This window comes from Cladosporium halotolerans (assembly GCF_011745625.1).
Source record: "Cladosporium halotolerans strain TM138-S3 chromosome Unknown Sca15, whole genome shotgun sequence".
Taxonomy (NCBI): Eukaryota; Fungi; Ascomycota; class Dothideomycetes; order Cladosporiales; family Cladosporiaceae; genus Cladosporium; species Cladosporium halotolerans.
Genome location: NW_027191466.1, coordinates 138935 through 162708, shown reverse-complemented (window position 1 = coordinate 162708; position 23774 = coordinate 138935). Strand labels below are relative to the sequence as shown.

The 23774-nt window shown below is 57.1% G+C and overlaps 8 protein-coding genes across 8 annotated transcripts; 3 read left to right on the top strand and 5 right to left on the bottom strand.

Annotated features, from left to right (window-relative positions):
* Positions 1-1614: 1614 nt before the first annotated feature.
* On the bottom strand, positions 1615-3299 carry WHR41_05428 (uncharacterized protein; the record flags this gene model as incomplete). The annotated part of the gene is made up of 3 exons (XM_069374033.1): positions 1615-1879; positions 1935-2322; positions 2378-3299. 3 exons carry the CDS (start codon positions 3297-3299, stop codon positions 1615-1617), a joined length of 1575 nt encoding a protein of 524 aa, XP_069229323.1.
* A 735-nt stretch (positions 3300-4034) lies between these two features.
* On the top strand, positions 4035-5819 carry WHR41_05427 (uncharacterized protein; the record flags this gene model as incomplete). The annotated part of the gene is made up of 1 exon (XM_069374032.1): positions 4035-5819. The coding sequence occupies one exon, from the start codon at positions 4035-4037 to the stop codon at positions 5817-5819; it is 1785 nt and encodes a 594-aa protein (XP_069229314.1).
* Positions 5820-7199: 1380 nt separating this feature from the next.
* On the top strand, positions 7200-7871 carry WHR41_05426 (uncharacterized protein; the record flags this gene model as incomplete). Its single annotated transcript, XM_069374031.1, has 1 exon — positions 7200-7871. One exon carries the CDS (start codon positions 7200-7202, stop codon positions 7869-7871), a length of 672 nt encoding a protein of 223 aa, XP_069229315.1.
* A 416-nt stretch (positions 7872-8287) lies between these two features.
* On the bottom strand, positions 8288-9955 carry WHR41_05425 (uncharacterized protein; the record flags this gene model as incomplete). The annotated part of the gene is made up of 1 exon (XM_069374030.1): positions 8288-9955. The coding sequence occupies one exon, from the start codon at positions 9953-9955 to the stop codon at positions 8288-8290; it is 1668 nt and encodes a 555-aa protein (XP_069229316.1).
* A 1028-nt stretch (positions 9956-10983) lies between these two features.
* WHR41_05424 (uncharacterized protein) lies at positions 10984-12024 on the bottom strand (the record flags this gene model as incomplete). Its single annotated transcript, XM_069374029.1, has 1 exon — positions 10984-12024. The coding sequence occupies one exon, from the start codon at positions 12022-12024 to the stop codon at positions 10984-10986; it is 1041 nt and encodes a 346-aa protein (XP_069229317.1).
* Positions 12025-12472: 448 nt separating this feature from the next.
* Positions 12473-14057, top strand: WHR41_05423 (uncharacterized protein; the record flags this gene model as incomplete). The annotated part of the gene is made up of 2 exons (XM_069374028.1): positions 12473-12508; positions 12561-14057. 2 exons carry the CDS (start codon positions 12473-12475, stop codon positions 14055-14057), a joined length of 1533 nt encoding a protein of 510 aa, XP_069229318.1.
* Positions 14058-14359: 302 nt separating this feature from the next.
* Positions 14360-16231, bottom strand: WHR41_05422 (uncharacterized protein; the record flags this gene model as incomplete). The annotated part of the gene is made up of 1 exon (XM_069374027.1): positions 14360-16231. One exon carries the CDS (start codon positions 16229-16231, stop codon positions 14360-14362), a length of 1872 nt encoding a protein of 623 aa, XP_069229319.1.
* A 3344-nt stretch (positions 16232-19575) lies between these two features.
* On the bottom strand, positions 19576-22942 carry WHR41_05421 (uncharacterized protein; the record flags this gene model as incomplete). The annotated part of the gene is made up of 2 exons (XM_069374026.1): positions 19576-20588; positions 20647-22942. The coding sequence occupies 2 exons, from the start codon at positions 22940-22942 to the stop codon at positions 19576-19578; spliced, it is 3309 nt and encodes a 1102-aa protein (XP_069229320.1).
* Between the last annotated feature and the right edge of the window lie 832 nt (positions 22943-23774).

The following is a 23774-nucleotide window of genomic DNA, read 5'->3' as shown; positions in this document are numbered from 1 at the left end:
AGTGGCAAGGTGAGGCCTGCAAAGAATTGGTAAGAGGGAATGCTCGCTTCAAACATCTGCGTGAGCTGCATGCCGCCTCATATACGCGAGCATCAAAGTCATCGCCCGCATCTTCCAATCATTGTTGGCGGGCGATAACGACGCCACGTTTTTCTTTGCCATCACCTGGATTCGATCAGATTGGGATGATTCTTGCGTGGAAAGAGCCGTGTGGTCGTTCTGGCTCGCACGAATACGCCATTGCCGTTGTCGGCCGCGTCCTTAGCTCGCGGCGCTATCCAGGAGGGCGGGTTGCGTTACCGGTGGCGGTCCGTGTCTTCCACGTGGGAGAGCATACAGAATGGCGAGACTAACTCTTAAGTGGGTCCGAACGGCGTGGATACAAGACTCCCTACAGAGTCCATTCTGACCTTGAAGAGGCGATGAGAACCTTTTGTCGAATATACGCCACAATGTACGAGGACGTGGACCATTACGTGCCTCGTCGGCGCTACGGGGCCCGTTCGTCAGATGTGAGCAGCCGCAACATTCCAGCATCAAAAAAGTCGATCGGGTGCTACGGACATACGCGATACCCGGTCTGCCCACAGAGACGACAACATGCCTGGGTCGATCTCGCCTGCCGGGTCGTTCGGGGAAATCTCCGTAGTTTCCCTGGACATCTAGGGCATTTCTCAAACCGGCACAGAAGAAGACTATGGCATCGCTTGATCCTGGAAGTTTCGACTTCGCTCAGCCAAAATAGGAAATGCGCCGAGGCCATGGTTGCGGCAGATGGGGGGCAGCCTTGAGCCGAAGCGGGTGAAGTCCAAAAGAAAAGCGTGACGGACGTGGCCAGACGCCGCGCTTGTCGGAGGCTGAGCGCCTCCGACCAACGCTCGCCAACCATTGGTGCATAATTTCAAGAAGCTTTGGTTGCAAGCTCGCTTACGTGCAAGAGGCGCTGCTGTGTTAAGTATTGTGCAAGAAGGGCTGTGTCGGCTCTTGCCGGCTCGTGAGCTATATCGGTGGCATAACAGGCGAATGACCATACAGCATTGCGCCGAATAAAGGGAGAGCGTGACCGCCTAGGTTTCATAGCGGGCGATAAGGCATGTGCGCAGGTAAGCGAAGATGCAAACAGCCTCGCATTGCTCGTACCCAAGAAACAAGGTTGGGAGGAAGAGAAGAGAGTACGTGAAGTCTCCTGAACCAAGGATCAAGATCTCCCCCCGGAATTATGGTTGGGGTTCCTTGTGGGATCTGGCGAACAGTGGGGCGATCTCCGTTGACCTCTCCACGTGTGTAGGATCTCAACTCCTTGGCCCCGTGCTTCAACTGCCTGTTCCTGAATGCTAAGCTTTCTTCATGCATCCTGACCGGGTACTACTGTACATGATCCTGACTCTCGTTACATCCTGTGTGAAGTTGCGTAACAGGTTTACCACAGCTCATGCACCATTTTGTGGGAACGAGCCGGAATGAAGAAGTCGGTCATCTGATTTTGTTTAGACTGGCCAAATCAGCAAATTTGGCAGTGGCACTGCAATGAGCTCCGGAGGCCCGTGGTAACAACGCGATAACATGAATGCCCATTTTTTCCATACTGCGTAATCTACATCTCAAAAACATCCCTCAGACCTCCTCGGTGTGATCGACGTGCGTGACCGTCTTCTCGTGGCGTTCCTTCAGCGTCATATCGAGGGATGCTTGGCGAAACGCGGCAGTCTCAGCAGCCTCGCCATCGAAAACCTTGGCGATCTCTTCAAGGGTTCTGCCCTTTGTCTCCGGGAAAAGGAAGTAGATCGTCGGAATCATGGCCGCCAGCGTACCGATGTAGACGAAGTAGAACTTCCAGGCGATTGCTTCAAGGGCGATGGGATTGCAAAATTGGTTGAAGCTGAAATTGAGTCAGCATGAAGCATTTGAGTGCAATGTAGCGGAGAAGTACTTACAATCCGGCGCCGAATACGGTAGTCAAGTTGACGGCAAGACCCTTGGCTCGGAGGGAGAAGGGCAGAATCTCAACTGGGTAGGCGATAGAGAGAGGCGTGAAAGCGATGTCGTAGAAAGCGAAGAAGATGAAGAGAAAGGCAACCGTAGCGCTGCCAGCAGCTTTGATGGCATGCTCAGCGAAGGTGGCACTGAGAGCTGTGACAACGACGAATGATACGAGCATGCCCGAGGCGGAGATGAGCCAAAGCGGACGGCGGCCAAAACGCTCTGCGCTGATAGCACCACCGAATGCAAAGAAAGCATTCCAGACCTGCAGGGCAAGGTTGATACAGGCCTGAGTGACGGAGCTCGTGATGCCAACGCTCTTGAGGATGGGCGCCAGGTAGTCTTTATCTGCGTTAGCATTTGTCCTAAAAGTTGGGAAAAGACAATAGATACTCACAAGATACGATACCGTTGCCAGCCCACTGGATCATGAACCCAACCAAGACGCAAATGAGGAGACGATGTCTGTTGCCTTTTGTAGCGAAGAAAGTTGACCATCCGGTAGACCTGGCGACTTCTCGCTCGAGTTCCAGAGCTTGGCAGATCTCCTGATATTCGAATTGCACCAGCTGATCGTCAGTATCGCCATTTGCATGGAATCTCGCAAGAATCCGGAGAGCGTCCTGATGGCGATTCTTTGATACGAGCCATCTTGGAGATTCCGGGACCCAAAAAAGACCCAAAAGCTGGATGCCAGGGAAGAAACCTTGAAATAAGCAAGGGATGCGCCAGCTCCAACTATTGTCGACGAACAAGAATCCCAGCGACATGATGGCGGACATAATTGCTCCCCAGAACCAGATGGCCTGAAAGAGGTTGGTAACATTGGCGCGGTGCTTCGGGTGAGCAATCTCCGCTGTCAGAGGCGGCGCAGCCGTCTGGGAGAATCCGAGACCAACACCGAGCATGATGCGAGTACCCAGGAAGGCGTAGACACCAGACGTGGCACACTGAATGATGGCCGCGGCCAACATCAGGGCTGAGCCGATAGCGACTGTGATTCGGCGACCGAGGTAGTCGCTGACATACGAAGCTGGGATGAAGGATGGAAGACCACCGAGACTAATTCCAGCAAGAGTGACGCCCAAGAGGCTTGAGTTCGGGTCTCCCAGGTTGGAGTTGAAGTAGGGCATGGCCAGCAGTCCGTTGATGAGTGAGCCATCGTAACCATTGGCGGCCGCAGATGCGAACATGGCACCTATAGCAAAGTTTAGATGCCTAAGGCCCTTGTCACGTATCCACGAAGGGTTCACATTGTTGGATAGAGACTTGTAGACCTCATTGCCGCTTGAGGCGACGACACCCGAGGGACCACCCATTGTCGTTGGCGTTGCAGTTGCAAGAGCTGTTGGCAGATAGCCAAGAATTGATCAATCGAGATATCGCTGGTAAGTGAATTGAGTTGACCGGTGAAGATGAGAGTGATGGCTTGCGGTGGGGCTTTGTGTATCCTTATATCTTTGTCTTGCGATGCTGAAGGGACATGTCTCGAAGACTCCCGCTAGGACACATTCGTAGGGACCAGGAGCTGGCCGCAATGGCGCAAGCCGAAATCCGTCTCCAGACTGCCATCTATGGAGATCGTGGAGACAGTGGGCGGAGAGGCGGGGTGCCACATGGACGATGCGTGGATCTTCTGCGGCGAAGATTGGCACGGAAGACAATGCGAGAGAGGCTACGAGAATCTCTCCGAGAATCTCGAAACCACACAGAATCAATGTGGGGTCCGAGTCGCACAGTTGGGCGCTCAGCGGCGAATGAAGCAAGGTTTAGGCAGGTGACGCGTCTGCAGACTTTTGAGACGCACGGCAGACCACAACGCGACAATCTTCCCGAGCAACCCACCGCGCGTCTCAACGAGTTCCATCCAGACTTACTGTACACCACATGACCGTACATGTCGGCATCAAGATCCGGGCGTTCTTGCGGGACACCTAACAGCTTTCCAAGTTCGTCCGCGCGTTGGATAGGATAGGTATGTAAGTCGCAAGCTTCTCGCACCATTTCTCTTCCCTTTCCATTCACTTTCTTTTGGTTCCTCTTTTTCTTCGAAGATGTCCCTACAAGTCCAGCCGCAATACATCAACTCGCCGCAGGTTCAGCGAGCTTGGTGGAAAGAAGCGTCAATTTACCAAATTTACCCTAGCTCTTTCAAGGACTCGAACGGCGATGGCGTTGGCGACATCCCTGGAATCATTGAAAAGCTCGACTACATCAAGGCGCTTGGTGTTGATGTAGTCTGGGTCTGCCCAATCTACACAAGTCCGCTAGTGGACATGGGATATGATATTGCCGACTACAGAGCCATCGACCCGCGGTACGGGACCATGCAGGATGTGGACAATCTTATCGCCGGGCTGCATGCAAGAGGACTCAAGCTGGTCATGGACCTGGTCGTGAATCACACCTCAGATCAACACGAATGGTTCCGCCGATCTCGCTCTTCTAAAGACAACCCTTATCGCGACTGGTACATTTGGCGCAAGCCACGCTACGATGCACAGGGAAACAGACATCCGCCGAACAACTGGAGCTCGTACTTCAGCGGAGGCGCATGGACTTACGATGAGCCCACGGGAGAATACTATCTCCATCTATTTGCGAAAGAGCAGCCAGATCTCAACTGGGAATGCGATGCCATGCGGGGGGCGATCTACAACACCATGCGCTTCTGGCTGGACAAGGGCGTCGATGGCTTTCGCATGGACGTGATCAACCTCATCAGCAAAGACCCTGAGCTCCCGGACGCAAAAATCATCCATCAAGATCGACAATACCATCACGGATCAGAGCACTACGCCAACGGCCCTCGAATTCACGAATTTCTGCAGGTCATGGGCGGTATCATGAAGGAGTATGACGCTTTCAATGTCGGCGAGATGCCATGGGTGGAAGATCCCGATGAAATCCTAAGATGTGTGGGCTCGAGCCGCAACGAGCTCAACATGATCTTCAACTTTGAGATCGTTGAAGGCATTGACCACGGAGAGGGTGGCAAGTTCACCCCTCAGCAATGGCAAATGTCAGAGCTCAAGAGCATCGTCAACAAATGGCAACGGTTCATGTACGAAAACGGAGGCTGGAATGCTTTGTATCTCGAGAACCATGACCAGGCCCGCACAGTGTCGAGGTGGGGCTCCGATAAGCCTGAGTTCCGTCAGCTGGCAGCGAAGATGTTTGCAACTTTCCTAGGCCTCCAGAGCGGAACATTATTTCTTTACCAAGGCCAAGAGCTTGGAATGTCGAACATACCTTCCGACTGGGGAATGGAAGAGTTCAGAGACCTAGAGACTCTCAACCACTGGAAAGAGCTCTGCGATACTCGACCGAATGATGAAGAAGCTAAGGCGCTGGCTAAGACACAATACCACACGAAATCACGAGACAATGCGCGAACGCCAATGCAATGGTCGGAGCATCGACATGCAGGCTTCACCACCGGAGATCCATGGTTCCGTGTCAATGACAGCTATAAGCAGTGCAATGCTGCCAACCAAGTTGGCAATCCCACCAGTCCTTTCGAGTACTGGGCAGCGATCCTGCGTCTACGGAAAGAGATGGTCGATATGTTCGTCTACGGAGACTTCGAAATGGTCGACGCTGACAATGACGATGTCTTTGCGTACATGAGGAGCTTCGATGGCAAGTCAGTGATGGTTGTGTGCAACTTTCGAGAATCCCCGGTGGAATGGAATGTTCCGTTGGGATTATATAGTCCAAAGGAGGAAACTCTCCTTATCACCACTTACGGTGACATCAGTTCGACCTCACGATCTGTGTCTTTGCGGCCATTTGAGGCGTTCGCATGCACACAGTCTCGAATCGCCAGCCGTTTGTAGATCTTATGCATTACAAATCAGACAATTTCTACTTGTCTCTGCATCCTCACAAGTAGACGTTTGATCGAGGAGCGCCAAATGCAAGCACATTACGACCTTGAGGATTTGCGGTGTAAGGCGCAGGAACCTGTTATGAACACGAACATACAAGCGTGATATCCCCTCAGTCACATTCAGACGAGGTCAGAACCAGCTTCTGGTGATCAAACCGTTGCCTAAGTGTTAGGTGCTTTCCTTTCTATCATTAGATTAATCGGGTTGACCCTAAGGGTCGCCCCCGCTTGCTTGGCATTTCCCTCACATCACTTCGCAACTGTACGACCTTCCACAAATCTTACACAGCAACGCGTCTTTGCCTCTCACTTATCACCATCTGAATCCTCGATGAGCCAACGAAGAGTGTGCGATGCGTGTGCGGTCAGGCGAATACGATGCGATGGCCTCTCTCCATGTGCAGGATGCATGAACGCTTCGCTTGAGTGCACTAGACTGCGACAAAAGCACAAGTCGGGCCCAAAAGGCATCAGGAAGAGAACCATCGATCGACTTGAAAAGCTCAAACATCAAGAAGCACCCCTACGGCCCCTGCGATCCGAGGATTTGCGGTCATTGAGTGCAAGTAGTACGTCATTCGAAGGCCGGCCTTCACAATTCCCGCAAGACAACAGATTCGATCAAGATATTTTGTCGGCAACACCTATTACATTCGATACATTTACGACGGATCACCTCGTACAGGCAGACTTCAACACTTCGCCTCCAGTGCAACCCACTGTATATCCGTACCGGATCAGCCTGGAGCATCTTACATTATACCTGGACATTTATCATCACAAACTTTATCCAGTCTGGCCGATAGTGAATAGGGACGACCTGGTAGCGAGACTACATGTATTGGCCGACTACGAGTCTTACGTACTGGCATCTAGCATATGCGTTGCAACCATTTTGCAACTCCAGTTATCCGCCACCGATCCGAGTGGCGCCACGCTGCAGCCAGAGTCTGTCATCGAGGAGATCGAAAGCCTGAGACGAGCAAATGACTATCGAGAGCATCTTTCGTCAGACGCGTTGTGCACATCATTCTTCCTACATGTCGCATACCTGCACATCAAGAAACAACATACCAGCACGCTCACCCTCCGTGAAGCCATCTCGGTGGCGCACTTGCTAGAGCTGCACAAGCCTAGCCATTATGAGGGTCTTTCAGAAGAAGAAGCAAGCAACGAATTACGCAAGATATGGCTTTTGTACATCACTGAACGGGCTCACGCACTCCAGTACGACCTGCCGTGTACCTTGACTCTACCTCAAAATCTTTCAACACCCAGTGCTGATGCCGAGCCATATACCTTGTCGGCGTTCGTCTCCCTCTGCGACATGTTCAAAGCCCTCTCAGAAGCATCAACGGACACGGGTCAAACCGCAACGGCGCTCTCACTGGTTCACAACAAGCTCCTGCAATTGCCAACGCCGATACAGCCCTACAATCAGCTGCAGAAAGCCGACGTTGGGGTGACCCAGCACTGGATGCGCCTCCACTTGTGGAAACTCGCCGTGTCACGAATAGAAATGTCCACCGACCCCGCCGGAGACATCACCAGCCTACTTTTCCCGCTCCGCCTGGCGCACGACCTCCTGTCTGAAGTCTCCACCATCACAGTCGACAGCCTCGAAGCCCACGGGTCAGGAATGGAGCTGAAGCTGTTCGATTTCGTGAACGCCGTGGCCGACGTGATGGTCTGCATGCCGCAGTGCTGGACGGACGCCACACACATCGGGCCGCGAGAGTATCTCATTCATTTGGGAAAAGTGCTTGGGGGCTTTCGAGGTGGGAACGAGGCCCTGCTGCCTTTGATGCAGTCCCGCTTCACTGAGCTTGGCCTGGCTTTACCGGCTATTCCGAGGTTGATGGATGTTACGAATGAAAGTAGTGACAGCTCAATGGCCAGGGTCACTTATCTCGGCGACGAAGTTACTCATCAGTCTGAGGAGGAGTATGTACCGCACGATGATTGGTCTCGGACTCGGCTGCCGCAGCCGGCCGTGTGAGTTTGTCTGTAAATGCCCGATAATTGGCCAGAGCTTCTATATCCGGCAGGGCTCCTATATCACGCCGTGCTCACGCTTTCGGGGAGCGGGCATGCCTTCCGCGCTTTTGGTGTTGCGCCACGCATCTGTCATGTAGAATTATGCTACATTGCAACACGAACTGGGCGGTTCTCATGCTTCGCTGAAGGGACAACGACTCGTCAACCACGACTGACTCATCAAGTGACAGTCGCGTGACTTTCTCGCCACTTTGTCACCGTTAAGCGCTGATTTGATAGAACTAAACGAAGGCTCCGAGTCTAGACCCTCTGGCAAACCAACAACACACGGCATTCCACCGAAGGTCTCGGCGAAGGTCTCGCGCCCAAAATAAAATCGTTGATCGTGATCATACATCGTACGGGCAATCTCTCTATCTACAAGCTGTTGTAAAACTCCAACCCACCCAAGAACCACCGATGCCGCGCTTTATTCGGATCCTGTGCCGCGCCCGCCACGTTCTGCGTCGGCGCTATTCGCGGTACCAGGTCCGGGTACCGCCCTCCCAGCATCTGCCACACCGTGTCGATTTGTACCGGGTGCCAGTTCTCCAGCCACGGCCAGCTCCGCAGCCGCTTCTCCAAGTCCTCGCACGTGTTGATGCGCGCCATCCGTAATGCTTTGTAGAGTAGCCCGAGCACCTCGTTCGTCTGCGGCAGCTCGTGTGCGTGTAGGCTTGCGAGTAATGTGAAAAGAACCCAAAGGAGGGATTCGAGGCCTGCCGCGATGTACCACTGCGTGACCATGTCGTCGAAGCCTGCCATCGTCTCGGTCGCGACTTTGATGAGGCCTAAGTGCGTCTCGCGGGCCTGCGGGGTGTAGAAGCGCGAGGCCATCCAGACGTGTAACTGTATCGCTGAGGTAATCAGCATGATGGGCGCAGTGAGCACGTCGCCCTCGCCGTTGCGTTTGGCGCGCGCCTGGATGACTCGTAGGCCGTATTCGAGGGCATACACCTGACCGAAGGGCGGCGTTTCGCCTGGCGGCGGAATTTCAGAGCAGTGGCAGAGGGCGTGGAGCTTGCCGAACATGTCGGATGCCATGTCGAGGGTGAAGACTGAAGAGCGCGGGCACTGCGAGGCGTTGAGGCCACCTAGGCGGAAGGCTTCGCGTTGGTAATTCCGGAGGCTCGAGGGTAGTTCGCGAAAAGGTACTGGTACGTAGAACGGAAGAGAAGGCTCTTGGCTGGTGAAAAGAGCCTGGCGGAGGTCGATCCATGTGCAGTAGAGCCAACCCTGTACCGGGATGGCGGACATGTCGACAAATTTCGCTACTGCTTGCAGATGCGTGCCAGAAGCATCCAGTTGATTGTCTCGAATGTCGAGGTACGCCAGAATAGCCATGGCCACGATGGTCGAGGGGTCAGGTCCTGAAGGATGTCGTCGAAGATCGGTAACGATGTTTTGAATGATTTTTCCTTTTTGCTCAATATATTCGGGTCTGGCTTGCGGTCCGCCGAGGAGCGCTTTCTTGTGCAGGGCAAAGGCGCCGAGGACGGAAAAGATAGGTTCGCTGTTTTGGCCCATTTGCCACATATCTTTGACCCAATTGTCTTGCACAGATCTGAAGAACTCAATGTCGTGCTCGGGTAGTTGGCATGCGAAATACCACTGGCCGATTTCCTCCACGTCCTGATTTCGAGATGGCGTGGTGAGCCACTTTGAGCTCGCCCTGTCTGCATCATCGCTTGCATTGCTGTCATTGCGCTGCTTCTGCCACAGCGCGTCTGCGCGACCAGACACGATTTCCTCGTCGGCACTCTCATCATCGTGCGTATCTCCAGCCATAGTCAGGGGCGCAGTGCTGCAGCCGTCCAGTCGGCCAGGCGCCTGCAGCCGCCTGCGTCGCGCGTCTTTGGCCTCAGAACGCCTCCGAGAGTGCCCATGGGAATCCTGAGCCGGCGCCTTCGCCAGCTTTGCAGCTTCCGTCTGCCTCGGTGAGGCCTGTTGTGAGTCCCAGCGTGTCAAAACATGCGGTGGCGCGACGTCGCCCGGCAAGCTATCCGTGGAGAAGAAAGCGTCGTCAAACGCATGGGCATCCATCATGCCGGCTCCGGGCGCGCATGGCGGTGGATGTCATTGAAGAAGGCTCCACCGAGGCGTTAGATGTAGACTACCACCATGTGCAACCAGGGTTTCACCAGGTCACCGCACGGCGAGAAGCAGCCTGCGGCTGAGCCTTTAATTGCCACGTAGCCCCGCACGGGAGGGTGGAATAAGGTTGCCGTTATCCGCCTCGACATCCCCGGGAGGACGAATGATGGAGGATGGCCCGAGTGAACTCTCTGGAGCGCGTAGCAGGTGGCACGCGGAGGGTCGGCAGATCAACTGCTCGTGCAGCGCCGTTGACGAAACCACCATCACCATCAGGGCTGATCTGCAGCCAGAATATACCTCAGGTCGCTCTCCGCCCTGTCGCCACGCCTGCAACCGCCAAACAAATGATATAATACAATCGCGACGCCCACCGGATGAGAACCCGCCGCCGCAGAGCATCATACCCTCGTGGCCCTTGCAACCGGCGGCACCCTACCGCACCCAACGACTGCTCCCGGCGCTGATCTTCATTGACCAAGGCGACCGCGGGACCGGCCCTGGGAGCCTGGGTAGCCGCTCGTGGTGTGACCTGCCGCTGCCCACCGAACAGGCAAGCCTATCCTGCCAATATATCCTGCCACTAATGCTGTTGAGAAGGCAAATACCAGGAACTGTCGCACAAGTCACGCCAGTGTTGCTGCGCAAATACTGTTGTGACGGTCGCGGCCCTCTTGTTAGCGAGGTGGACGTGCACACCATGCGATGATCAATCCTTAGCTGATCAGTGTTGTCCTGTCATCCGGTTTCGGCGACACATCATGCGTCGATCGGACCTGGCGCAAGCTTGGTACACGCATGCGTGAAGTAAACATGCCACAATATTCTGGAGAGTTAAGATCAAAAGGCGGCGATTGCTCTTTCTAAACCATCTCGGCGTCTGCAGCTCGCTTGCTTCTACGGCCACACCCATTCGTCCAATCCACGCTATGAATCGGCCCTTCCCTCATGCTTTTGCTTGACGCACGTTGTCTGCTTGACTACAACAACTCTGGCTCGATCACACCAGTCTGTTTGTCGATCAGCCCATACGTCTCAATCCGCCTGTGACGCGCGAAATCAAACGTCTTTTCCTTCCCTTGCCTACAATCCCCCAAGTCTATCTCCGCCACCACCAGCTCATCTTCCGACGTCTTCGCCTCAGCCACTACGTGCCCCTCCGGGTCGACAATACTACTCCCAGCGATCAGGTCATACTTGCCGTCGTCCAGTCCACACCGCGCAGACGAAATCGAAAAGCAAGCATTCATATAGCTGTTCGCCTGCTGCACCAGGCGCGAATGGAAAAGAGCTTCTACCTTTGCCTGCTCCGGCGTCATGGGCTTGCTGCCCCATAAATGGCTCATGTTCGCGCCTGTGTTGTAGCCGAACATCAGGATCTCGGCTCCTTGCAGCGAGTACATCCTCCACGCCTCGGGCCAGCGCCTGTCGTTGCAGATCATCATGCCGAGGATCGGGTCGCCTTTGCCAACAGTGCTCTCGCCGCTCTGCGCAGTGGCTTTCTTCGCGGCGTCTGGGATCAAGCCTGGCGCGCGGAATGCTTTGAAGCCAAGGTCTCCGGGAGTGAAGTAGCGTTTTTCCAGCTGGTTGATGGCCTTCGGATCCTCGAATGGCTCCTTCGTGCCGGGTAAGTGGATTTTGCGGTACTTGCTAAGAACTCTGCCTTCGCTGGCGGAGTAGTAAACGCAGGTGTTGTAGCCTGTGCCATTCGCGGTGCGCTCGGCGTAGCCAAGGACGATGTCAATGTTTAGGCTGCGCGCTTCGTCAAAGAGCGGCTTGACGTCCGGCGATTGCGTGATGTCTTCGCCGTGCTCGAAGAACTTGTCCAACTCTTCCTGCGACGTGAAGAGGTGGCGCGGAAAGAAAGTCGTCAATGCGACTTCGGGGAAGACAACAAGCTTGACGTTCTTTTGCCCGGCTTCTCGCAGCAGTGCAAGCAGTCTGGGGACTGTCTCTGATTTAGGAGCGTCGCGGTTTATTGCGCCAATTTGCGCGGCCGCTACTGTGATCTTTCGTGACATGATTGGAGATTGATTTGGTACAAATGCAGTCGACATGCACTGGTATCACTCAAAGCGAGCGGTATAGAGTTGAAGTACGCTCGGCTACTATCACCCAGGAACTATGTGTTGGCCGCCTTGGTATGCACGCTGCCGGCCGGCCAGGCGATATGGTCGACTGCTTGGGCAGAAATCCTTCATGTATCTCGCCGGCCGCCTATCGTTGCCCGAGCACATCTTTCCCTATTGAGAAGGTCGTTGCCCGTGGGCGCTCATCCTGGCTACAACACATTACTCGATTCTGGTGGATTTCCAAAAACTCGAGAAAATTACTAACTGATCTGAACCTTTGGAAGTCACTTCTGTAGAACAGTTACTTTGTTCGCGATTGCTTATCCCCGTGGTAGGTAGCACAAGCTTGCAAGAATTGTGGACCCGGGTCAGCTTCAATCGACCTCGGCATTTGAATATGGACTTTGACCTCATCATATCCAACGGCATTCTCGTAAGGTCTTCTGACTTTCACAGATCATCCCCAGTACTTAACGACCTTCCAGGTGACAGCAAGCGAAGTCCTTCCGGCAGGTCTCCAAATCGGCATTAAAGATGGCATCATCGCTTGCATCGGCAAAGACCTGCCAGTCTCATCTACAACCAAAATCATCGACTGCGAAGGTGCCTACGTGACCCCCGGCGGCGTAGACTCACATGTCCACCTGGCTCAAAAGAACTCACCAACAGGCGATGGATGGGAGACCGGCTCCCGCAGCGCCATCGCAGGCGGCACGACGACCATCCTCGCCTTCGCCTCTCAGTCCCGCGACGACGCATCCCTCTACCCCGTCCTCGAAGACTACCACCGCAAGTCCCGCGGCCAGAGCTACTGCGACTACGGTTTCCACTTCATCCTCACAAACCCAACCGATGCCATCCTGCAAACCGAGCTCCCCGCCCTCGCCGCCGACCACGGCATCACCAGCGTCAAACTCTACATGACCTACGACGCCATGAAGCTCTCCGACCGCAACATCCTCTCCGTGCTCCTCGCCACCCGCGCCCTCGGCATGACGACCATGATCCACGCCGAATCCCACGACATGATCGCGCACATCATCGCCGGCCTCGAGCGCAACTCCCACACCGCCCCGCACTTCCACGCCCTCGCCCGCCCCCGCATAGCCGAAGACGAAGCCTCCTACCGCGCCATCGCCCTCGCCGAGCTCGCCGACGCCCCCGTCCTCATCGTCCACATGTCCTCCGAAGTCGCCATGTCGCACGTCCGCGACGCCCAGACCCGCCTCCTCCCCATCCACGCCGAGACCTGCCCGCACTACCTCTTCCTGCTGTCCGCCGCCCTCCGCCCCTCCCCCGAAGACCCCTTCTCCGGCGCCAAACACGTCTGCTCCCCGCCCCTCCGCCACCACCCCTCCGACCTAACCGCTCTCTGGCGCGGCCTGCAAAACGGCACCTTCACCGTCCTCTCCTCCGACCACGCGCCCAGCTCCTACGCCTCCCCGCTCGGCAAGCAGCTGGGAATGGTCGACGGCATCCCGCGCTTCAGCGCGATCCCCAACGGCCTGCCGGGGCTCGAGACGCGCCTGCCCCTCCTCTTCTCGCAGACGCCCGCGTGCCTGCCGCCCGAGCAGGCGAAGCTCTCGCTCCCGCGCTTCGTGGAGCTGACGGCCAGCGCGCCGGCGGCGCTGTACGGGCTCGCGGGGCGGAAGGGGAGTCTGGCGCCGGGCGCGGACGCGGATCTGGTCGTTTGGTTTCCTGGGGCGAGGGGGAGGAGGGTGGTGAGGCAGGCGGGGTTGCACCATGGGGTGGATTATACGCCGTTTGAGGGGGTCGGGGTGGGGAATTGGCCGCGGTGGACGGTGTTGAGGGGGAGGGTGGTTTGGGATGCGGATGCGGATGTTGAGGGGGAGGGCGGAGGGGTTGTTGGGGAGAAGGGGTTTGGGGAGTATTTGAAGAGGGGGAGGGGGAGGGTGTTGGTTGGGAGGACGGGGGGTGTGCCGAGGGGGATGGAGGTCGGGGAGAGGGAGTTTTGGCTTTAGGTCGGGGTGGTGGTTAGAGGATATATCTGATATTGATAAGTATACTTGGAAAGGAAAACTATCTCTACATGCGCCCAAGAATGTCGAATCCAAGGAAAGTAGTCCGGGTATCATGAACAGGGGTAAACCTCCACCGAAGGAAAAAGAGAAAATCATCCGTGACCTTTCGCTGAAACGCAGCAGAAGTCCGACCAGCCCGATGGAACGCCTTGACAAAAGAAAATGCAAAGAAGAGAGGATGCCTCAAGCGTCCATCTCCCATGCTAGTCCGTATTCGAAACTTACCGATCATCGATTCTCACTCACTTCCCAAGCAGTCCGCCAGCGTCCTGTATATCCATGCTCTCGTATCCGCCGTGCTGCTGGTTCGACGGACTTTGTGTGCCTCCTCCTCGCGGTAGTGTCGCAGATCCGACGTCCGGCCTCCGATCCGCCGCCAGAAAGGTACCGAGGTCCTGCAGTCTTCGCGCGCCTGCGCGTCTTCCGCCTTCAATGCCGTCGTCTTCATCGTCGTCGTCGGCTTCCGGAGGCCGCCCATTGCCCATTTGCGGTGAAGGCGCGCTCGAATTTGAAGGTGAGCTAGAAAGCAGTCCGCCCGCGTCCTGTAACGAGAGCTGTGTCTCTTGCCGCTCGAGCATAGGGCCCAAAACGCCCGTCGGCGCTCCACTGCGCAGGCGGCTTCCAGGTAGAGAAGTGCGCCGCATCGCCCCGTTGGCAGAGAATGAGGTCTCGCCTCGGCTCGTGGTGGGACTGAGGTTGGCGCCCATGTCTGAGAGAAACGCTCTCGATCCGCGGCGCGATTGTGGAGGGGTTGGCATTGAGTGCGCAAAGTCCGTGGCGATGGTATGCGAGGTTCCGCTACTGACGAGGGTTGCGGAGCGGGAGTGAGACATTGATGGCGAGGGAGGGCCGACGGAGCCCGTTTCGAGGAGGCCGCCCACGTCGAAGAAGGAGACGTTCTTCTTCGCGTTTGTGGTTGTGGAGGGTGATGGGGATGGCAGGGGGATGTTGTCTTTGGACTGGTGCGTGGGTGAGATATCGCCGTCGCTGCCTTCAACAGGTTCTTGTCTGGGCGTGTCCACACGTTTGTTTTTCTCTGCGAATGGCGAGCTCATAACTGGCAGAGCGGGCGGTGCAGGACGAGGCAAATTATCGGAATCGAGCTGGAGGTGTTCTGGCATGCGGTATCCTAAGAAGCGGAAAAGGTCCTCGTCGCTACCCAAAGGTTGCGCATGGATGGTAGGCCGCCGCGTAGAGGTCCGTTCGATAGAGTCGGAGACGCTGCTAGACTTGTACTTGTTCTTCTTGGTGCCTTTGTCGCGAATGAAGGATCCGATGATGACAAAGTTAGAGACAATTGCTGAAGCCAAGATCTCAGAAGAAGCCCAGACGGTACGGTACTGCTGTCTTCCTAGGTTCGAGATAACTTCTGGCATACGCATGCCAGTGATAATGATCAGCGCGACGGAGGTGCTGAATAGAGCGGTCGTCTGCAGCTTCCGTTTCCAATTCTGACCAGAGCGGAGGACGATCGGTATCGGGAATGCAACGAGTAGAATGTCCGTGATGATATCAGCCGTACCCATAGTAAGCAGCTGAGCGTAATTCTGTCGACACGAGGGACCGGGATCCGGAACCACCTGCCAGTAGTGGTCGAACGGCTGACATTCGGCGAGAGTTGCGATGACGACTCCGATAAGCGTAGCGAGCAGAAAGATGCGAATGCAGTGCAGCGTGAACTCGTAGCTCGACCGCCAAAGATGGATAGTGATGCGCTTGAGGAACTCGGAGACGGTCCACTTGCTCATCCAGATGAAGATGGCGTAGAAGATGCGGGCGGCGAGCACCATTTTCGAGCCCAGCTGGCGATGGCGGATCTCCTCTTCGGTGTAGTCGATTCCGACAGTGGCGACGTTGTTGGTGCCGTAGATAAGCACAACATGGATGAGGCCCATGCGTGCAAACAGCGGGATGAGGGAGAGAAACATGATCCAGTCTTCGCGGAAGAGCTTGTTGCTCCTCACCTTTCGACCGCACAGGCGGGTGATGATGATGACGGCGGCGAAGCATGTCGCCCACCAGCTGTAGAGCACGGTCGGCCAGTCTTGGAGACGGGTGCGCGGCGCCGGAGGAGTGCTTGACCATACCGCACGCTCGTGCAGAGTGGCCAACATGGTGAAGGCGGAATAAGTGGCAGCTCAGGCCCCAAGGCCGAGCTGGGTAGGAGGGTCGCCGTATGTGTGGGAGAAATGGACGATGAGGTGCCTAGCCGAGCAGGTGAGGCGCGTGAGGGTGCGAGGAGAATGGCGCGCGGCTGCGACGGGCTGTCGGGTGGGCATCGTTCACACGCGCGCAGTCATGGCGGTGGGCGAGCGGGCGGTTTGCTGAGCGGTGCGGTGCCTGCTGTTTCCTGCCTCACGTGCGGCCGGGTCCAGACGCAGGCGTGGCAGCGAGGAGCGCAGGTCCAGCAGCAGCAGCAGCAGCAGCAGACAGCAAGCAGGCGGCATACAAGTGAGGCCTCGCTGGCAGCATCGTGCGCGGGAGGAGGGCGGCCACTCTGGGCCAGAAGGATGCGGCGTGGACAGCTCGAAGGCTGGCTCGGCCAACAGGCGGGCGCAGGCAGCGCCTCTGCCGTCAGGCGCAGTGCGACTGATGAAGATAGCCGTTGCGCGCCCGCCGATAATCCCACACCAAGGCCACCCTCCGCCCACCCAGGCCCTGCCACGCCCGGCCCTTATCTCGCCGCGCCGCCCACATGTGAGATATGGCGTTGCGGGAGGCCCACGCCCGCGAGCTCCTCCGCCAGCCATGCCCACCAGGCGCGCCCTCGACACCACACCGCACCTCTCTGCCCAGATACCTACCGTAAGGTACATCCACACCCCCTTCCCACAGCAGCGCGACACGCAGCCTGCACGCCGGACAATTCGCCCTACCGCGTGCCCGGCCCTCGGCGACTCTCCCCTCGCTCGTACCACGCCCGCCCAGCCCCAGCGCGTCCCCGGCGCCCAGCAGCCATCCAGCCCGGCCAGCGTCCCTCCACCTCCGCACGCCACGGCCCCTCGCTTGCGCAACCCTCGGCAGCCTGCGCGTGCATGCGAGAGACGCACCCCTTGCCTCCGCGGCCCTAAGTTGGACGTATCCATCACATCACACTCGCCTAGTCTCGCCTCGTTGCCTGTCAATCGTGGTTCCGGATGTCGGATGAGGAGCGAGAGACCGGAAATGACCGGATGAACGTCCACTACCCATCGTAACGATTTGGCACCGTTCTCGTATCTAAGCTCACACCGCCGCCGTGGCATCCCAAGCGCGGCGATAATAAAGTGATGCCACACCGAAGGTAGATGGAGAAAGCCGGCTCAACGGCGCAGAGCCAAAATCCCACGTGCAGCGTTGCCCGAAAGAGAACGTTATCCGAGTTCGCGGACCTCAGGTATGATGAGGAAGGACATGCATTTGTAATTTGTGCGTGGACAGCGGCTCGTCTCTCGAACCCACTCTCGCTTCGGACGACGGCACAGTTAGGTAGATGCGTATTGTCATTGTACATGTGAAGCGTGCTAAGCGACCGCGACAACGGCAAAAGCAAGTCCGGAACCTGATGGGTAGTGATCCCCGGCGCGGCCGTAAGGAACGTGTGGTCCGTAGGCGCGTTGCCAGTGACATGCCGCGTATAGTAGACCCTTGATCCGTAGCATCTTGATTGGTATAGCCTGCAAAAAGCAAAATTGCAATTCTCCCGTCTAGTGTTTCTGCGATGAATGCTTTGCAACAACCGCACGAGCGTCCTCTTGCTCTTGGAAGCTTTCCAGGAATGACATCCTCTGATTGGCCCGGGTAGCTTTGACGCTAGTGGGATGTCAGCCTTGGCGACGCGTTCAAGTAACGACGGCATCGATGCCTTCAACTTCGATCAATTGCATGAGAGAAGAAGAGAGTAGAAGCTCACGCGCCTCGTATATCTACTTACTGCAGTCTCATTGGCTCGGCTACTCCAGGCGCTAGTGGGATGTCGGCCTTGGCGACGCGTTGAAGTTACTGACGACGTCGATACGGTTGATATCGATGAAAAATGGGAGAGAGGCTTCGAGAGCATGAAAGCGCAAGGGCTAGAACTGCATGCTCATCGATTTCCCAGCTTCTATCCTCTGATTCGTCCAGACAAGGCGCTATTGGTACATTGACAGTCTTGACATATCATTAAACGATCGACGACCATCGATCGGAGTCGTTAGGGAACAGACCTCTTTTTAGATGCACCGAAGCTTCGGATTTCTTTCTCCAGAATTCGCCTTGTAAGGTATAGAATATTCGTTTGAAGCATTTCACTAGCTTGTACTATATCGCTTCTCGCGGACCTCATGGCCTCTCGCGTAATGTCCTGTAACGTAGTAATAGAGTGAGTAAGGGACGACATGGTGTAAGCGACGATGCGGTATGAGAGCAACGCTACTGTGTGAGCGACGACAGACACCGTGCGAGCGACGATACGATACGAGCGACAATACGGCATAAGAACGACGACGCGGGAAGTGCGAATCACGTGCACAAAAGTTCCGCCGCGTATTCGAATCAGAGTATGCAGAAGCAGCCGAAGGCCCAGTGAGTCTGAAAAGTGGCCCGTTCCCTAACAAGTCCGCCGTAGATGTGCCTACCTATGGTTGATCCAAGACTGGGAGAAGACGGATCAATGAAAGCTCGGACTTCACGCGCACCTTCCAGTGCTCTGATTAGCCCGGTCAGATCCGTCGGTAGACGATTGTCAGGTCTGGCACATGTTCGATCGATCAACGTTCGGAGGTACGCGTCGACCTTTGTTCAAGAGATGGAGAAGATGGATTCATGTAACGCTGGAACTTCACGCGCAGCAGATGTGTTTCTTACTTTCTTGTTGGGTCTGCTATCTCCGCCGCTAGTAAAACGTCGGTTGGTGCATCGCATGGATGAGCGTCGACTCTCGACCTAATGTCGGGGAGAGAGAGGATTTAGCAACGAACGCTCGATTTTAACGCGTCAATCATGAAAACGGGAAGGTGCAAGGCACGCGGCTCGCGCAGTAGGCTCATTCATAGCAAGCATGCTTGCACTTTTCGAGCGGGAACAGAATTGATCGTTAAAAAGTAGAGTGTCATGTCGTCAAAACTACCCTCCGCAAAAGGAGTCAGTCAGTCAGTAAGTCTATATCAAAACAAATCGGCCGTCAATCCAATCCGCGCGCTCTCGGTCTTCGAGAGGCTTACGCAAGCGGAGTGGTATTTTGTTTTTTCCGGATGGTTGGTCTGTCCCTTTCTTTTCCGCCGTCTATACGCGACAATTCTCCTTCTTCTCTCCTCGTCCCATCGCAAACCTCGGCAGTCTGGTCTACCCAGCCACGAATTAATCCTCATGTCCCAAAAAAAGATCCTAAGCTCCTGTATTCCCCCATCCAATAAATGTGAGTTGAGATCATCCCTCCCCTTCCCCTCTCTTTCCCTCCCTCTCCTTCCTCCCTTTCCCCTCAACCATCCTCACAAAATCACCCCCCAAACCCACCCCCACCCCCACCACCCCCAAAAAAGAACCCATCGAACAAATCCACCCCTCCTCCACCAGCCCCAACGCCCTCCATCCCACTCGCCCCGGCCCCCGCGCCATCCTCCCAGCCCGCCAGCCCGCCCGTCCCGAACCCCAGGTCCAATTCGCCCGAAGGCCAGAAAGCGTTCCCGCCCGCGCCGGCGCTGCTGTTCGTGCCGAGCGTGTTGCCGTTCATGCTGAGGGAGGGGTTGCCGGCGGGGTCGGAGGGGAAGGTGTCGAGGAAGTCGAGCGTGTCGAAGTTGAAGTCTGGTTGTTGCGGGTGGGAGATTGTTTGCGAGAGTTGCGAGTGGGGTTGGTAATTTGAGGGTTGTTGGTAGGGGCGGGGGAAGTCGGCTTGTTGTTGTTGTTGGGTGGTGGGCGGGAATTGCTGCAGGGGCGAGGCGGAGGCGCCGGCGGAGGTGTCGGGCGTCGCGGGGATGGTGTAGGTTGTGCCTGTGAAAGGGCCGGGGTCTTGGGGTTGTTGCTGTTGTTGGCGCTGCTGCTGCTGCTGTTGTTGTTGCTGGGCTCGAGGGTTGCCGAATTGCTGGAAGAAGCTCTGCGGGCGGCCTTGGAGTTCTGTGTCGGAGAAGAGGTCGCGGAGGTTCATGTCGAACTTGGGGATCTGTCTTCTCTCGCCGCCGGAGTCGGGGCGGGACATCTCGGCGCCTGCGTCTGTGAGGCCGCCAGCAACGCCATCGTGGGAGAGCTGGCCGGGGCTGACGTAGCTGATGGGGCTGTCGAGGGATTGTGAGCCGAGGCTAGAGGCCACGCCGAAGCCTGTTGTTGACATGCACATGCTGATGGTGGCTTTGGCCATGCGTGTGAAAGCGTCCCGGCAAGCTTCTGCGGGCGGGCAGTTGACCATGAGGTCTGTGAGGACTGAAGTCGCCGCGAGGATCGTGAAGTCGACGTCGTCTAGCGTGAGGTGCGACCGTACCACGGGGCTGTGCCACAGCGCGTACAGGAACGAGATTCCTGGTCGATTAATCAGCCACCAATGTTACCCAGGCCAACATCAGAGAAAAAGACTTACCACTCATAAACAAATGATGCGTCGCCAAAAAAGTATAATTCACCAGCCTCAGCCTATGCAGCTGCCTGTACAGCTTCAGCACCGTCTGCGCCGCCTGCGCGACTTTCAAGCACACGAGCTGCTCGTCCTCCTCCAGCTCCCTGTGCAGCGTGCTCGGGCTCTCGACGTCCTCGCCCGTCGAAGCGCTCAGCTCCTCCGCCAGCGGCGCGGGGACGGCCAGCGACTGCCGGTACAGCATGATGACGCCCTGCCAGTAGTTGAGGTCGAAGAAGAGCGGGTTGAAGCTGACGCCTGTCTCGGGCTGCGTGGGAGCTTCGGCTTTCCATTCGCGCAGGCGGCGGTCGACGTCCGCGCGCCAGTCGCGGAAGGAGGCGAAGTGTTGGAGGAAAGGCGAGGGGAGGTGTGTGTGCATGAATTGGTTGGCTTGGTTGGCGCCTTGTGAGCGTGCTTGTTGTGCTTGGCGGTATTGGAGGACTTGGAGGATTTCGGATTGGAGGAGTCGGAGGCGGAAGTAGTGGTGTGTGACGAGCTTCGAGGTCGGCGGGCAGTATTCTAGCGAGGGCTTCAGGAAGCCGGAGGTCGTTATGTGTCGGTCGTCGAGGAGGGAGGGGAATTCTGTGGTGATGACTTGGTCTGTGATTCCGAAAGGTCGGCCGACGCAAGTGGAGACTAGCCGGTCGAGGGAGTAGACGCTCCACCATAGTCTCCGTCGCAAATCTCGTGTCCATTGCCTCCGGCCGAGAGATTTCGGTATGGATGTGCTGCTGCCTGGTTCAGACTTGATATCCAGCGCGTCGAGTTCCGGATCGCTGTCTTCGTAGTGCAAGCCAAGGTCGATGCTCAAGCGTAGCGCAACACCAATGATATACCACAGCCCAGGCGCCACCGGCCTAAGCAATGCCAGACCTGCGAGAAGCAGGACAGCCTGCAGTTCCTCCAGTCCACCTCCATGTCCTTCCGAAGCGGCAGAGGTGCTGAGGAAGCTCTCCAAATGCACAATCGCCGAGGAATGATACTGTTCAGGCTGACACTGCTGATTCCCGCTGAGCTTCGTCCTCTTCGTCCTAGGCGACTCCTCTTTCATCTCATCCGATCCATTCGAGCCGTAAGACGGGTTACTGGTTCCAGACGAGTCCATGATAATCCCGCTGCCGATCGCAAACACAATGTTCATGAGGTAAAGCTCGCGAGACGTCCTCTCCTTCGCGGGCTTGCTGTACACCCTGTCGAACAGCGCCATGAACTCCCCGCGGTGCAGGATCGGAATCTGAGGATTAGTATGTTCAAAGTACAGATCGACCAGCCGCCGGCCGAGCTGCACGTCGGGAAACGGCGCGGGCTGGATCGTAGGCCTGGTGTGCAGTCCGAAGAACGAGTCCCGCATCGTGCTGCCGCCGCCGCCAGCCGCATCCGCGGAGACAGCTTTCGTCGACCTGGCGCCGGCGCCGCTCCGCTCGGAGCCATTCTGCTGCTGCGAGACGGAGCTCTTGACGGCGGCGAAGACGACCCGCGCGAACGAAATCCCAGACGGCGACCCCAGCGCCCGCGAGTCCGACGTGCCTTGCACAGACACCATGCCGAGGTTGTTGACCAGCTTGTCGATCTTCTCGCGCTCGTCGCCTTCCTCCAGGTTAGGATCGATGCCGGCGTTCGCGTCGGGCAGCTGCTCGCCGTCCTTCCCGTCCGCCTTCGCCACCGCGCCAGCACCAGCACCAGCACCACCAGCGGCGCCAGACTTCTTCCTCCCACCCCCGCTCTGCCCCTCCCCCTCGAGCACGGGGAAGGGCACATTGACGCCAGGCTTGATGCTCTCGTCGACGGCAAAGTGGCCCTCGACAGCCGGCACGGCGCCGCCCAGCCGCCCGACCAGGTCTTCCAGGCCCCTCACGCGCGTCTCGAGGAAGTAGACGTAGCTGCGCGGGATCTCGCGCTTGCTGACGGGGTCAAAGCCCACGCACGCCGCGATCCCGGCCTTCACGCACGCCGAGCAGCGCGGCAGCTTCTGGTCGCAGCGGTTCTTGCGGTGCCGGCAGCGGTTGCACGCGCTGACGTTGCGGAAGTTCGAGCTCGTGCCGCCGGGGCCGGGGCCGTGAGCGTGCTGACCGTGGGCATCGTCGTGGTGGGGTGGTGGGTGGTGCTGGAGGCCGTTATCGTCGCTGGGCGAGCCGGTGGGGTTGTTGCTGCTGCTGTTGGTGTTGGTGTTGCTGTTGCTGTTGCTGCTGTCGTCCAGAGAGCCGCGGTCGCGTTTCTTGGAGGCGGCCGTGACGGCGCTACTACCGCCGCGCGGGCCTGCCATGCTCGCGGTGGCCAACTCGCCTTACGATCTTCCCAGAGTTAATTGGGCGTCTTTCCGTGTGGAGGGGCGCGCGCGCGCGGGCTAAGAGGGCGGAAGTAGCCGAGCGCCGCGAGAGCGAGAGAGCTTCTGCTGCCAGGTTGACTGACAATCCGGGGAAAGGCTCGGTCGCGGGCGTGCGCACATGCGATGGAGATGGAGGGAACGGCTGGCTTGCCAGAGCTGGCTCGTCAGACGCAGCCGGCCGATTGTTAATGTGGTGTGGCAGAGGGATATGGGCGGAGCGGACGAGGGGCGGAATAAGGATGGAGACCCTTGGATTCGCAGGGCAGAGTGGTGAGACGTCGCCAGCGGGTTGCGTTCGTGCTGTCAGCGGGTCGCGTCCTGGCGACTGATCGCTTAGCAAGGGCCGGCAAGGATCGCGGCAGAGATTTTGCAGTGTGTTGCTCGCGCACCCTGGCTGAGGACGTTGGCAGGATGCAGCAAACGTACGACTCTGGTGTCGAAGGGTGGGTTTGTTGGGCGGTGCGTCGGGGAACGCTTCCGTCACAGCAGAGGAATTCCGGTAGGGCTGCGTCTGGCCGGGTGCTGGTTGGCGCCAAAGGCGAAGTGCGGCGCTGTCCACGACACATCTCTGACAAAAATATATTCGGTCGACACACGGTGCGTGCGGAATGCGACGGAGCTAGTGCGGGAGTCTCGTGAGTGCGCAGGGAAAAGGTTGTCAGTCATCTGCCCTTCGTTTTCGTGCGCTACTGATACAATCTATGCTGTGGTTCATTGCCGGAAGAAATGAGTTCCCTGTCCTTGACGATGCCAGCCGTGCCTCTCCTGA